Source organism: Oncorhynchus masou, chromosome 9 (genome assembly GCF_036934945.1).
Source record: "Oncorhynchus masou masou isolate Uvic2021 chromosome 9, UVic_Omas_1.1, whole genome shotgun sequence".
Taxonomy (NCBI): domain Eukaryota; kingdom Metazoa; phylum Chordata; class Actinopteri; order Salmoniformes; family Salmonidae; genus Oncorhynchus; species Oncorhynchus masou.
Window position 1 is genome coordinate 76,247,398 of NC_088220.1, and position 16,128 is coordinate 76,263,525.

General features: G+C 41.1%; 1 protein-coding gene across 1 annotated transcript in view; it reads right to left on the reverse strand.

Moving 5' to 3' along the window:
- The window catches only part of LOC135545090 (von Willebrand factor A domain-containing protein 5A-like), a 43,984-nt gene extending 32,499 nt beyond the window's left edge, over positions 1 to 11,485 (reverse strand). Inside the window, exons 1-5 of the mRNA XM_064972731.1 lie at positions 11,362 to 11,485; positions 5,423 to 5,473; positions 5,098 to 5,300; positions 4,601 to 4,823; positions 4,103 to 4,278 (exon numbers count right to left, since the gene is read on the reverse strand). Of these exons, the coding sequence (XP_064828803.1) occupies positions 4,103 to 4,278; positions 4,601 to 4,823; positions 5,098 to 5,300; positions 5,423 to 5,465 (645 nt within the window). The 5' untranslated portion in view covers positions 5,466 to 5,473; positions 11,362 to 11,485. The remainder of the gene's footprint in view (positions 1 to 4,102; positions 4,279 to 4,600; positions 4,824 to 5,097; positions 5,301 to 5,422; positions 5,474 to 11,361) is intronic.
- Between the last annotated feature and the right edge of the window lie 4,643 nt (positions 11,486 to 16,128).

Consider the following 16,128-nt stretch of genomic DNA (forward strand, 5'->3'; position numbering starts at 1 on the left):
CTGTTCGGCCATCGCTCATCCAAATATTTATATGTACAGTTGAAGTGGGACGTTTACATACACTTAGGTTGGAGTCTTGTTTTTCAACAACTTCACAAATGTCTTGTTTACAAACTATAGTTTTGGCAAGTCCGTTAGGACATCTACTCTGTGCATGACACAAGTAATTTTTCCAACAATTGTTTACAGACAGATTATTTCACTGTATCACAATTCCAGTGGGTCAGAAGTTTACATACATGCATCAATGCATTCCAAGGCCACCCTTCAAACTCAGTGTCTCTTTGCTTGGCATCAGGGGAAAATCAGAAGAAATCAGAAAAATTGTAGACCTCCACAAGTCTCATTCATCCTTGGGAGCAATTTCCAAAACGCCTGAAGGTACCAGTAAGGTATCTGTACAAACAATAATATGCAAGTATAAACACCATGGGACCATGCAGCCGTCATACCACTTAGGAAGGAGACGCATTCTGTCTCCTAGAGATTAACGTACTTTGGTGCGAAAAGTGCAAATCAATCCCAGAACAGCAGCAAAGGACCTTGTGAAGATGCTGGAGGAAACAGGTACAAAAGTATCTATATCCACTGTCATGACGTTGGCCTGTGTGTAAGGTTTATGACCCCCCATAAATACCTTTCTCCCTTCCCTCTCTCTCTGACTCTACTGAAGGACTCTTGAATAGCCTTTGTTAAACATTGAGAGTCTGGGAACATCCAACAAGTGAGGGGAGAGAAACCATATTTTGGTAATAGAACCAGTTGAAAATATGCGTTGGTCCTTAATGAATATGGTGTCAGTTCGGTTGTCATCTGAGACATTATGACTGATGACAGGACGACATAAACTGTATCTGGGAAAGTCTACACATTCTAGTTATCAGATTCACATGGAATTGTTGTGCAATTTAAATGTTTAAATATGAAACTATTTGTGAAAAGATTAATGTAATTTTAGTTGCCAAATGAGAGATTTGGGTTTTCATAAGGTTAGAGCTCTGCACAATCAGTGGCCCGCACCTGTGAAGAGACATTGGTTATAAACTTTGAAACACAACCTTCTCTCCCTCCACTATATAAGCCCTTTACGAAAATGTAACCTCCTGTTCCGGGTACATTAGGATTCAGTCCGGTACATTAGGATTTAGTCCGATGTCAGAAGGATTTAGATAATAACTGCAGAACTAAGCCAACCTCAGCGTGAGCTTTGGTGGCGAATGGTAAGAACTTTGAACTCTTATTCACTACAGAAGTGATACCTCCTAGCCGTTGAGTAAGCAGCGGCCGCTGTAAACGTGGACTAGGAAAGGACGGACGACGTATCCAGTGTAACACATAACGACGATACTACAAATGATCACATTTACCACCAGAGACATTCTTCTGAGGACTGCAAGATCTCTGTTGGGCAACACGGTAGGCATCTACAAACAACCTACGCAGCTCAGAGTAAATATTTATTGCATTTCCCTTTTCCAAATGGGTGACAATTTAGAATGCATAAGATACTGTATTTACGGTAGTATAGCTTCTCCCTTTGTTCCTCAGTCTTCCCGCTCTTTCACTCAAACCCAACCCCCTTTCCTTTGTGTAACCAGCCGTCATGTCGGCTATGTCCACCAGTGACGTTTTCTGTATGACATCATTTGCATTCTGTGTATATATAATTCTGTGTGATTAGTTAGGTATTTAGTAAATAAATAATTAAACCCAATTTTGTATTGCTGATTCAACTTGTTAGCCAGGGTTCGTGAAGATAACCAAGAATTTACAACTTTCAGATGAGGCAGAAATAAGGTGACGATTAAAATTGACTGCTCTTGATGTAAAATATTACTAGGTTTTAAGAGTTTATTCTGAAGATGACAGCTTTATAAACACTCTTTCGTGGTGCCCCGACTTTCTAGTTAATTACATTTACATGATTAGCTCAATCAGGTAATGTTAATTACAGAGAAAGGATTTTATAGAACAGCATGTCATATCAGTTAATCCGGTACAGCCAAAGACACGACACCACAGTAAAACGAGTCCTATTGTCACACCCTGACCATACTTTATTTGTATGTTTCTATGTTTTGGTTGGTCAGGGTGTGATCTGAGTGGGCATTCTATGTTGGATGTCTTGTTTGTCTATTTCTATGTCTGGCCTGATATGGTTCTCAATCAGAGGCAGGTGTTAGTCATAGTCTCTGATTGGGAACCATATTTAGGTAGCCTGGGTTTCACTGTGTGTTTATGGGTGATTGTTCCTGTCTCTGTGTTTGTTGCACCAGATAGGGCTGTTTCGGTTTTCCACGTTTGTTGTTTTGTATTGTTCGTGTTTCATCTTCATTAAAGATGTATCTAACTAACTGCATTTTGGTCCGATCCTTGTTCCACCTCTTCGTCAGAGGAGGAGTTAGAAGAAACTCGTTACACCTATATAAACATAACCTGAAAGGCCGCTGAGCAAGGAAGAAGACACTGCTCCAAAACCAACATAAAAAAGCCAGACTACAGTTTGCAACTGTACATGGGGACAAAGATCGTACTTTTTGGAGAAATGTCCTAGAGTCTGATCAAACAAAAATAGAACTGTTTCGTCATAATGTTTGGAGGTAAAAGGGGGAGGCTTGCAAGACAAAGAACACCATCCCAACCGTGAAGCACGGCGGTGGCAGCATCATGTTGTGAGGGTGCGTTGCTGCAGGAGGGACTGGTGCACTTCACATAATAGATGGCTTCATGAGGAGGAAAAATATGTGGATATATTGAAGCAACATCAAGACATCAGTCAAGAAGGAAAAGCTTGATCGCAACTGGGTATTCCAAATGGACAATGACCCCAAGCATACTTCCAAAGTTGTGGCAAAATGGCTTAAGGTATTGGAGTGGCCATCACAAAGCCCCGACCTCAATCCTGAAGAAAATTTGTGGGCAGAACTGAAAAAGCGTGTGCGAGCAAGAAGGCCAACAAACCTGACTCAGTTCCACCAGCTCTGTCAGGAGGAATGGGCCAAAATTCACCCCAATTTATTGTGGGAAGCTGGTGGAAGGCTACCCGAAACGTTTGACCCAAGTGAAACAATTTAAAGGCAATGCTACCAAATAATAATTGAGTGTATGTAAACTTCTGACTCACTTGGAATGTGATGAAAGAAATAAAAGCTGAAATAAATCTGTCATGCCCTGACCTGAGTATTCTGTGTTTTCTTTACATATTTTGGTTAGGTCAGGGTGTGACATGGGTGATATATGTGTTTTTGTACTGTCTATGGGTTTTATAGGTTTCTGGGGTTGTTCACCAGGTGTTTATGTATGTCTGACCTGAGTATTCTGTGTTTTCTTTATATATTTTGGTTAGGTCAGGGTGTGACATGGGTGATATATGTGTTTTTGTACTGTCTATGGGTTTTATAGGTTTCTGGGGTTGTTCACCAGGTGTTTATGTATGTCTATGGTTGCCAAGATTGGTTCTCAATTAGAGGCATCTGTTTATCGTTGTCTCTGATTTGGAACCATATTTTGGCAGCCATCTTCTTTGGGTATTTTGTGGGTTATTGTCTATGTGATGTTGCATGTTTGCACTCAGTTTTGATAGCGGTCACGTTCTCTTGTTATTCTGTTTGTTTTTGTGTACTTCGTGTTTTTTCATCTTTCATTAAAAAGATGTATTCCCATCACGCTGCGCTTTGGTCTACGATGATCGTGACAAAATCACTCTACTATTATTCTGAAATTTCACATTCTTAAAATAAAGTGGTGACCTTAACTGACCTAAGACAGAGAATTTTTACTAGGATTAAATGTCAGGAATTGTGAAAAACGGAGTTTAAATGTATTTGGCTAAGGTGTATGTAAACTTCCAACTTCAACTGTACATATTCTCATTCACCCCTTTTGATTGTGTGTATTAGGTAATTGTTGGGTAATTGTTAGATTACTTGTTAAATCATTACTTCACTGCCGGAACTAAAAGCATAAGCATTTCGCTATACTCGCATTAATAGCTGCTAACCATGTGTATGTGACCAATACAATTTGATTTGACTGTATATAAAATAAACACACTTAAACATGCAGATGAACACACACACCCACACACACAAACACAAGGTACCGTGGCTTGTGTTCTCTCTGTGTTGAGGTAGTTGAGTTGGTCCAGAGGACAGTTGGACTCTACTCTACAGACGGGATGAGGGGACGACACACGGGCACTGAGGGACAGACTGTAGGGCACAGAACCAGCAGGCACCGAGGACACCAGGGCACTGCCACCACTGCCCCTGTCTGACCCTTAGAGAGAGATGGGGTCAGGGAGGGAGAGAGAGAGAAGAAAGAAGGATAGAGAGGAGAGAGCGACCCACAAATTAGCATGTTTTTGTTCTAGCCCAGCACTTCCACCTTTCAACTCAACAACACGTCAATCAGATGTTTTTAAGCTGGTTTGAACTAAAGCCTGCACCACTCCCTGTGGGTCTCCAAGAGCAGGACTTAAGACCAGCACCCTATGGGGCCAGCTGCTGGTTCCTAGTCACACTGCTGCCCACAAGGTTTTATTCTGCACTATGATGTATTAGTGGTTTATGTCTCTCCATACAGGGGTCCATGTTCTTACCCTGGGGTTGATAGCGGGGGTTGAGCACAGCTGGAAGGCAGAGCCTTAGGCCATCGTCAGCCTGTACAGCCAGCTCTGTCACATAGTCCAGGCTGACAGAGGCCTTCTCCCCTGGAGGCAGACTACCTACACTCAGCTTGAACACATCCGGGCTCTCATCACTCTCCTCCAATAGGAAGGCCTGCTGGCCCGAGCTCAACAAATCATCATACTGCTCCCGCGCCTGAGAGGGGGACAGAGGAACACAAGGACGCATCATCAGCCAGAGACAATAGTGATATGAGAGCTGTCAAAAGGATAATACTGATTCTTGAAGCTCCGCAAATCATAGACTGCTTGGTTAACCAATTGGGTATAGTTGCCCACAGTAAGACTTTACACCAAGTTTTCTTAAACCTGTGTAGTAACTATGTAGCTATGAATCCTGCAACAAATTATACTTTTGTGGATCTGCATTGTTGCTTTTGTCTCATAGTTGACTTGTCATCTCCCCTCACCTTCTGTTTCTCCTGAACCTCAGCCACCACCTCAGTCTGTCCTATCTTGGCGCTGAACCTGCAGACAGCAGCCTCTCCTGGCAGAGGGAAAACAAAGATGGCCTCCAGAGGGCTCTCCTCCTGGTTCTCATACTGCAGAGTGGAGCTCACAGTGGCTACATGCCCCTGGACACTAACCTCCACAGCAATACTCTTCAGAGGCACTGCGAGAGGGAGCGATGGATGGAGAGAGGATAAACAAGATACTGATGAGAGCTCATGCCTGGGAGAATGAAAATCCACACAGACATGGAAGTAAACAATCATTTCTGCTTTCAAACAGTACCTGGTTTATTCTTGACAGTTACCAATCCACAGCAGTTCACCATTTTGGCACCTGAATGGGGAAGTCAGGTGTCATATTATTGTTCTCCTACTGGGAAACAGGCACTGTTGGAATATTGATTTGTACTGTATCAATATTGATAAAACCTGGCAATAATACAACATTGGTCTTCTTAGGAGAGGGAACATACATACTCATTTCCTCATACAAATCAAATCAAATGTATTCGTCACATGCTAAATAAACAGCCAGAGTGGTCCCAAAGACTATACGTAATATACTACATGTAAATCCGGGACACTCAAATTAGTATGATAAGTTATGTTTGGTATGGTTGCATAAGATAGGTAAAAATTATAGTAGGGTTGTTGGTTGGAGTGGATTTGAAGGCGTGTAACATGAACATCAAGCAATCCAAAGGTTGCATGTTCAAATCTCATCACAGACAACTTTAGGATTTTAGCTAATTAGCAGCTTTTCAACTACTTACTACTTTTTAGCTACTTTGCGATTGCTTAGCGTGTTAGCTAACCCTTCCACATAGCCCTAACCGTAACCATTTAACCATTTAACCTAACTCCTAACCCTAGCCTTAACCCCTAACCCCGAGCCTAGCTAGTGTTAGCCACCTAGCCACAAAGCTGACGTTAGCCACAACAAATTAAAATTAGTAACAAATCATACATTTTTTAAATTCGTAACATATTGCGCTAATTACTAATTCGTAAAATATTGTATAAATTGTCATTTGTAACATAACATATAAATTGTAAATCGTAACATATTCTAAGAAATGGATGATGGACATCCACAAATTAAAATACCATAAGAAAAGTAACATATCACACTAAATGGAATGTCTCAGATTTACTTACAGAATAATATGAAATGTTCTGAGACCACGTTGAAACAACAGGTGTAGACTATCAGTGAAATGCTTACAAATGGGCCCTTCACAACAATATGGGCCCTTCACAACAATATGGGCCCTTCACAACAATACAGAGAGAAAGAAAATAGAGAAACGAAAGGGCCTTTGAGAAAAAAGGGAATTTACCGAGCTTGGAGTTCTTGTGAACAATAAACAATGAAATCACCACAGCAGCTTGACGCAATAATGTCAATCTCTGTCCAGTGTCCATCCTGTGTAACATCTGGTTGAACTAGTCATAGAGATCCTATTCAATTGTTCTAATTCTTACTTCTATGAGACTAGTGAAATTGGATGGAATGCAATAGTCAATAGTGGGTGATTTTGCAAGTCAGGAGGTAGCTCTACCTGTCACCTGGAGGGTGTTAGTCAGGTAGGCTATTTCATAATTTCTGAGTTTTAGGATGACACAAATTGATTTATAGATGCAGGTAAACATTTCAGACTTGTCTGACAACCTGGGTTCGAATAACGTTTAGCAAAAATCTTCTCAGGACAAACACACACACATGGATTTAGGTTACTTTAGCCCATCATACCAGCTGTAGAATATTCAAATGTTTGTTTTTTTTCACACCCTTTTTCTACCCAATTTCATGTTATCCAATTGCAATCCAAATATGATCTTGTCTCATCTCTGCAACTCCCCAACGGGCTCGGGAGAGGCGAAGGTTGAGTCATGCGTCCTCTGAAACATGACCCGCCAAACCGCGCTCCTTAACACCGGCCCGCTTAACCCGGATGCCAGCAGCACCAATGTGTTGGAGGAAAAACCATACAACTGGCGACATGAGTCAGCATGCGCCCGGCCCACCACAAGGAGTTGCTAGAGCATGATGGGACAAGAACCTCCCGATCAAACCCTTCCCGAACCCGGACGACGCTGGGCCAATTGTGTGCCACCTCATGGGTCTCCAGATCGGGGCCAGCTGTGACACATCCTGGCCTGTGGTAGAATATTCAACAACCACAGCAGATTTTTTTTAAATAAGGTAACGCTTCATTTTAAGGGGTCCATATTAAAGTCTGATTACATGTGTAATTACACTGTAACAAGTATTGCAGTTAACTGTAGCAACCAATAGTTACACTGTAATAACAAGATGTAACTGGTAGTCATTGCTGTCTGTAATTACAAAGGCTTGTTACAAATGGGCAGGTTTCCACTAAATTCATCAACTTAGTCTTTTGTCTCTTCTCAGCTGCATCCGATTTAGTAACAACAGTCACGACGTCTGAGACTGTCACGCCCTGGTTGAAGTATATTGTGTTTGTCTGCATTTATTTGGTCAGGCCAGGGTGTGACATGGGTTTTTTGTGGTGTGTTTTGTCTTGGGGGTGTAGTCTACGGCTGCCTGAGGCGGTTCTCAATCAGAGTCAGGTGATTATCGTTGTCTCTGATTGGGAACCATATTTAGGCAGCCATATTCTTTGAGTATTTGCGTGGGTGATTGTTCCTGTCTCTGTGTTTGTTGTCACCAGATAGGCTGTATAGGTTTTCACGTTCCATTTGTTGTTTTGTATAGTTTGTTTTTTCATTCATCATTAAACATGTCTCAAAGATACCACGATGCATTTTGGTCCGATTCTCTTCCACCAGACGAAAGCCGTTACAGAGACACCTCGTGATTGCACTGGCTATCTGCACGATTATGCTCAATAGACTCTAATTACTTACCCATGAATGTGCACTGTTTCAAATATATTTCCACTCAACGTTATTGTTAGCACTTGCAACCAAAATAAAGTGTACCATCTGAGTTAATTTGGTCATCCCAGATTAGGAAAATACACACTATTTCAAAGCATAGTACATTAAATGTGTTCCTAAGTACAATGTAATTACTAGTTGTTACACTTAGTTATAATTAATGTATACGTATATGTATACAGTACACAACTCATCCTGACAACCTGGTCCTCATTTTAAAGGTTCTGGATACTCAATCCAAGTGAGAGGATAAACACCACAGAGTACATTTAATATCTGCATAGCTAGTTAAAAGCATGTGTATCTTGAGGGGTACTTACTTGTAATGAATGTGTACTTATACAGTACATTACCCATCCTGACAACCTGGCCCCTCATTTTAAAGCTTCTGTAAGTTTTACTTAATTTCTGTACCTTATTGTGAAATAAAGTGAAACTTCCAGAAGCTTTAAAGCTACAATATGTAACTTTTTGGGCGACCCTACCAAATTCACGTTTGAGTTAATGTGAGTTATTAATCTGTCATTCTAGTCTCAGAAGCAGAAAATATGTCCTATGTTCCCTATTTCTTTACTTCCCGTTCTTAAGTTATATTTTTTAGTCTTTTACTTTCGGTTTTGTACACAAGATTCAAACAGAAAATACAATATTTTTGGTTACCCCACCTCTTCAAGGAATGCCTAGGATAGGATAAGTAATGCTTCTCACCCCCCCCCCCCCTTAATGATTTAGATGCACTATTGTAAAGTGGCTGTTCCACTGGATGTCAGAAGGTGAATTCACCAATTTGTAAGTCGCTCTGGATAAGAGCGTCTGCTAAATGACTTAAATGTAAATGTAAATGTTATTTGCAGAGATATCTCACAGCAGTTTAGATGGTACGATTATTCTCTACTTTATACATTGCCTGTTTTGTCACATAAACTGAAATTTCAGCAACCAGGAAATGGAGGAGCGATTTCTGCATATGGCACCTTTAAAATGAGGGCCAGGTTGTCAGGATGGGTAATTTACTGTATAAGTACACATTCATTATAATTATACAACAGGTGGGTCTAATCCTGAATGCTGATTGGTTAAAACCACATTCCAGCCGGTGTACATTCCACAAGTAACCACCGGCTAAATCTATGACATTAACATGCATATTTACTCTGCTCCATCTGACTGCGCAATCCACTGTCTCATCAGCCCAGCCAAGCAATTTTTAAACTTGATCTCCACTATAAAAAGCATCAAGACATTATCTCACATTTATTTTATACTAACGTTTAGTTTGCAACAGTGGAGATTTGTATAAACCTTGCTGTCTGTCTCTCTGACATTATTTCAATATTCAAATTCGGTCTCCAGCTGTCCCATAGTAATAACTGTGTTGGGATGAGACAGACAGGCAGGGAGGCAGCATTTCTCAGCCAGTTGAAATCATGAATCAGCTGGCAAAATTTTATGGATATGTACAAAGAAATGTCAGCTAGTTTGCAGTCTTTCCAGCTTCAGTTTGAAGGGATGGTGTAAGCTAGCTGTGTTGTTGGCTAGCGCCTCTGTACAACAGTGTCCTGATGAGTGTGCACATTTTGAATGCCAGGCGAAATCGCTCCTCATTAGCTCATTGTTGTAGTTGCTCATGTACTATGCTTTGAAATAATGTATTTTTCCACATCTGGGATGCCACCCATATTAGATCCCAGTCAGTGAGGTTGACTTACTGATCTGTTTTTACCAGCTCAACCAAGTTAACCCAGATGGAACACTATTTTGGGGACAAGTGCTAGCAACAACACTGAGTGGAGATATAGTTTGAACAGTTAACATCAAAGCTAAATAATTACAGCCTATTGACCATAGGCTATAATCTCTCAGACACCCAGCACATCCATGAGAGATCACAACCTTTGTGACAGTTGTTACTGTATGCAGCTGAGAAGAAGTGAAACACTAAGTTGGTGAATTTAGTGGAAACCTGCCCATTTGTAACAAGCGTGGTAACAAGCATTCATTGTTACACCTCTGTAATTACAGACCGCAATTACTTCCAGTTACATGTTGTTATTACACTAACTATTAGTTGTTACAGTTAACTATAATAATTGTTAGTGTAACTACACATGTAATTACACTATAATAAGGACCCCTTAAATTTAAGCTTTACCAGAAAGAATTGTAGAGCCTGTGATGAATGTCTGTTCAATAAACATGATACATTCTGAACGTTCTGTAATGTTGAGCATTGTTGAACAGAAGTAAATGTAGAAGTCTATAATAATAAGCATAGTAATAAACATGATACATTCTGAACATTCTGTAACATTGAGCAGTGTTGAACAGAAGTCTATAATAATAAGCATAGTAATAAACATGATACATTCTGAACATTCTGTAACATTGAGCAGTGTTGAACAGAAGTCTATAATAATAAGCATAGTAATAAACATGATACATTCTGAACATTCTGTAACGTTGAGCAGTGTTGAACAGAAGTCTATAATAATAAGCATAGTAATAAACATGATACATTCTGAACATTCTGTAACATTGAGCAGTGTTGAACAGAAGTCTATAATAATAAGCATAGTAATAAACATGATACATTCTGAACATTCTGTAATGTTGAACAGTGTTGAACAGAAGTCTATAATAATAAGCATAGTAATAAACATGATACATTCTGAACATTCTGTAACATTGAGCAGTGTTGAACAGAAGTCTATAATAATAAGCATAGTAATAAACATGATACATTCTGAACGTTCTGTAACATTGAACAGTGTTGAACAGAAGTCTATAATAATAAGCATAGTAATAAACATGATACATTCTGAACATTCTGTAACATTGAGCAGTGTTGAACAGAAATCTATAATAATAAGCATAGTAATAAACATGATACATTCTGAACATTCTGTAACATTGAGCAGTGTTGAACAGAAGTCTATAATAATAAGCATAGTAATAAACATGATACATTCTGAACATTCTGTAACGTTGAACAGTGTTGAACAGAAGTCTATAATAATAAGCATAGTAATAAACATGATACATTCTGAACGTTCTGTAATGTTGAGCAGTGTTGAACAGACCCTGAGAAGTTGTCACATGTTACTTGTTGTGCATCTATTCTAGCAAGCTAAAGCAAACCGCCATAAAATAGGATGTTGTGATATGTGGATCCTATCGAATTGGATGGTTCAAAGTCTATTTCTAACAATTTTGGGCCAACAATAATAAACATAGTAAATGTAATTCAAAATGTAAAAAACCTGAATGCGTTAACAAAGTAATATGTCTGTAACATACCTTAAAATCTGTGATGGTTTTCAAAAACTGCTTTACTGGTCCAGGTGATAAAAAACAATACCAAGTTTTTACTTTAGTTTAGAATGAATATGCATCAGAGTACACTACTTCTCCCTGGGTTGTAAAGGCACATTGGATATGGTGCAGCTAGGGTGGACTGTGCATGGTTAAGAGTTTCACAATATTCTCTCTCTCTCTCTCTCTCTCTCTCTCTCTCTCTCTCTCTCTCTCTCTCTCTCTCTCTCTCTCTCTCTCTCTCTCTCTCTCTCTCTCTCTCTCTCTCTCTCTCTCTCCTCACCTTACTTCATCCGTGAGTCACCTCAAAAAATGTTTTTGTGAAAAATAAAAATAACAAATTAAAAAGCAGCAGTAAAATAAAAGTAGCGAGGCTAGAGTTAAAATGACTATGCATAGATAATAAAAAGAGAGTAGCAGCAGCGTAAAAATAGGGGGGGACAGTGCAAAAAGTCTGGGTAGCCATTTGATTAGCTGTTCAAGAGTTTTATTGATTGGGGGTAGAAGCTGATAAGAAGCCTTTTGGACCTAGACTTGGTGCTCCAGTACCGCTTGCCGCGCGGTAGCAGAGGGAACAGTCTATGACTTGGGGGACTGGAGTCTTTGATAATTTTCAGGGCCTTCCTTTGACATCGCCTGGTATAGAGGTTCTGGATGGCAAGAAGATTGGCCCCAGTGATGTACTGGGCCGTAGGCACTACCCTCTGTAGTGCCTTGCGGTTGGTGGCAGAGCAGTTGCCATACCAGGCAGTGATGCAACCAGTCAGGATACTCTCGATGGTGCAGCTGTAAAACCTTTTGAAGATCTGAGGACCCATACCAAATCCTTTCAGTCTCCTGAGGGGGAAGAGGCTTTGTTGTTCCCTCTTCACGACTGTCTTGGGGTGTATGAACCATGTTAGTTTGTTGGTGATGTGGATGCCAAGGAACTATAGCCCCGTCGATGAGAATTGGGGCGTGCTATGTACTCCTTTCCTGTAATCCACAATCATCTATTTTGTCTTGATCATGTTGAGGGAGAGGTTGTTGTCCCTGGAACCACACAGCCAGGTCTATGACCTCCTCCCCATAGGCTGTCTCGTTGTTGTCGGTGATCAGGCCTACAATTGTTGTGTCATCTGCAAACTTAATGATGGTGCTGAAGTCGTGCCTGGTTGTGCAGTCATGATTGAACAGGGAATACAGGAGGGGACTGAGCACGCACCCCTGAGGGGCCCCAGTGTTGAGGATCAGTGGATGTGTTGTTACACACCCTTACCACCTGGGGGTGCCCAGTTAGGAAGTCCATGATCCAGATGCAGAGGGAGGTGTTTAGTCCCAGGGTCCTAAGCTTAGTGATGAGCTTTGTGGGTACTATGGTGTTGAACGCTGAGCAGTGGTCAATGAACAGCATTCTCACATAGGTGTTCCTTTTCTCCAGGTGTGAAAGGGCAGTGTGGAGTGCAATAGAAATGGCATCATCTGTGGATCTGTTGGGGCGGTACACAAATTGGACTGGGTCTAGAGTTTTCTGGGATAATGGTGTTGACGTGAGTCATGACCATCCTTTCAAGGCATTTCATGGCTACAGACGTGAGTGCTACGGGTCAGTAGTCATTCAGGCAGGTTACCTTAGTATTCTTGGGCACAGGGACTATGGTGGTCTGCATGAAACGTGTTGGTATTACAGACTCAGACAGGGAGAGGTTGAAAATGTCAGTGAAGACACTTGCCAGTTGGTCAACGCATGCTCGGAGTACACGTCCTGGTAATCCATCTGGCAATGCGGCCTTGTGAATGTTGACCTGTGTTGTGGAATTATTGTAACCAAAAGGAGAGACTTTTACATTTCTTCAAAACAAGTCAACTTTAATATTTCAGGTCACACAGACACAATAGAGTTATAAGAACCCTCTATTCTGTTGCATAAAACAACTATTTGATGCAATGACAGTATTATAACATAATCTTGTAATTTTTCCACCATACCTGTTTAAAGATCTTACTCACATCGGCTGCGGATAGCGTGATCACACAGTCGTCCGGAACAGCTGATGCTCTCATGCGTGTTTCAGTGTTACTTGCCTCGAAGCGAGCACCCCCTGCTATATTGTTGATAAAGAGTTACCTTTCTAATAAAACACAGAGGTTGTTCTTTATTGGAAGCCTCTCCAACATAATCCAGGTAGAATCAAAAATTTCCCAAGGCAGCTGGCTAGGCCCATTACTTTTTTCAATCTTTACTAATGAAATGCCACTGGCTTTGAGGAAAGCCAGAGTGTCTATCTATGCGGACAACTCAACACTATACATGTCAGCTACTACAGCGACTGAAATGACTGCAACACTTAACAAAGAGTAGCTCCTGCCTTGTCAGCAGCTAATGGGTATTCATAATAAATATAAATAAAAGTTATTTAAGTCATCTGGTAGGCTCGTGTCACTGGGCAGCTCTCGGCTGTGCTTCCCTTTGTCGTTTGTAATAGTTTGCAAGCCCTTCCACATCTGACAAGCATCGGAGCCGGTGTGGGTACGATTCGATCTTAGTCCTATATTGACGCTTTGACTATTTGATGGTTCGTTGGAATGCATAGCGGTATTTCTTATAAGTTAAAATCCCGCTCCTTGAAAGCGGCAGCTCTACCCTTTAGAAAGTGCAGATGTTACCTGTAATCCATGGCTTCTGGTTGGGGTATGTGCGTACAGTCACTGTGTGACGACGTCATTGATGCACTTATTGATGAAGCCAGTGACTGATGTGGTGTACTCCTCAATGCCATCACAAGAATCCCGGAACATATTCCAGTCTGTGCTAGAAAAACAGTCCTGTAGTTTAGCATCTGCTTCATCTGACCACCTTTTAATTGACTGAGACTCTGGTACTTCCTGCTTTAATTTAGCTTGTAAGCAGGAATCAGGAAGATATAATTATGGTCAAATTTGCCAAATGGATGGTGAGGGAGGGAGCTTTGTACACCTCTGTGTGTGTTGAGTAAAGGTGGTCTAGAGTTTTTTTCCTCTGGTTGCACATTTAACATGCTGTTAGAAATTAGGCATTTAAGTTTAAGTTTCCCTGCATTAAAGTCATCAGTATTACGACTCAGGATATGACCCAGATGTAGACACGGGAGGTGGATAGTACAGTTCTCAGAAGATTTATTAGAAACACTGGGCAGGCAAAGGGCAGGTCGAGGGCAGGCAGAGGTTCGTAATCAGGTCAGAGTCAGGCAGGTACAGAACCGGGAAAAACAAGGAAACAGAACGAGAGAAACAGGAAAGCGGGAAAGAACTCTGGTAAGACCTGACAAGACAAGACGAACTGACAACAGACAAACAAAGAACACAGGTATAAATACACAGGGGATAATGGGAAAATGGGCAACACCTGGAAGTGGAGACAAGCACAAAGACAAGTAAAACAGATCAGGGTGTGACACCCGGCCACTAGGAAGCTCCGCCTCTGGATGAGCATTTTCCTGTTTGCTTATGGCCTTATACAGCTCCTTGAGGGCGGTCTTAGTGCCAGCATCGATTTGTGGTGGTAAATAGATAGCTACGAAAAATATAGATGAAAATTCTCTTGGTAAATAGTGTGGCCTACAGTTTATCATGAGATAATCTACTTCAGGCGAGCAAAACCTCAAGACTTCCTTTATATTAGATTTGGTGCACCAGCTGTTATTTACAAATATAAACAGATCGCCACCCCTTGTCATACCGGAGGCGGCTGTTCTATCTTGCCGATGTAGCATAAACCATGCCAGCTGTATGTAATTCATGTCGTCGTTCAGCCACGACTCGGTAAATCATCAAGATATTACATTTTGTTATGTTCCATTGGTAGGATATTCGTGATTGTAGCTATTCTATTTTGTTATCCAATAATTTTACGTTGACTAGAAGGGCTGATGGTAGAGGCAGATTAACCACTCGCCGTCGGATCCTTATAAGGCACCCCAACTTGCATCCCTGATATCTCTGTCTCTTTCTCATGTGAATTACAGGGATTTGGGCCTTGATGGGTGTCTGAATTAAATCCTTAACGTCCGACTCATAAGAGACAGTGGGAGAAACATTATGTACAAAATAAGTGACAAATGACGCAAAAAATACACACAATAGCACAAATGGTTAGGAGACCGTAAAACGGCAGCCATCTCCTCCGGTTCCATTTTTCTGAATCATTATTAATCATCTGTTGAGTCATTCACCTAAACTCTCCAATTCTCTAACCTCATCTACACCCATGTCTCTCATTTTCATATTTATATTGATGCATGCAAATAAACAATAGTAAATAATTTCCCCTTTTTTCTCTGACATCCCCCTCTCAAGCTCACACACTTCTCAGTCACAGTCCCAATTCCCTTCTCTTGTGGAAACATACGGGTTTAAGTTATAGAGTCGAGCTCTGCTTCCTCTGGGGGTCAGGCCCTGAAGTGCAATGCTGAGCTAAAGTGCAATGCTGAGTCTATCGTTGGTTAGCAACTGACCCCCAACCCTCATAAGAAAGGATCTGCTAGGTGGGAGAGGGTGTGGAGAGGTTGTTTTTCATCGTAGAGGCCGCTCCACCATTTTCATTCCTAGGAGAAAAGAGAGGGAGTTGGGGATTGAGTGAAGAGGGAGGAGGCCTTCAGTTGAACACTATGGCTGGTAGTATATGCAGCCTTATTGTGGAGAGTCAATGCACCGTGTATTAATGGAGGGGGACAGGAGGATGCCTTCAGCCTTCCATTTACCCCTTAAGAAAGACTCCGTTTCAACCAGAATCTC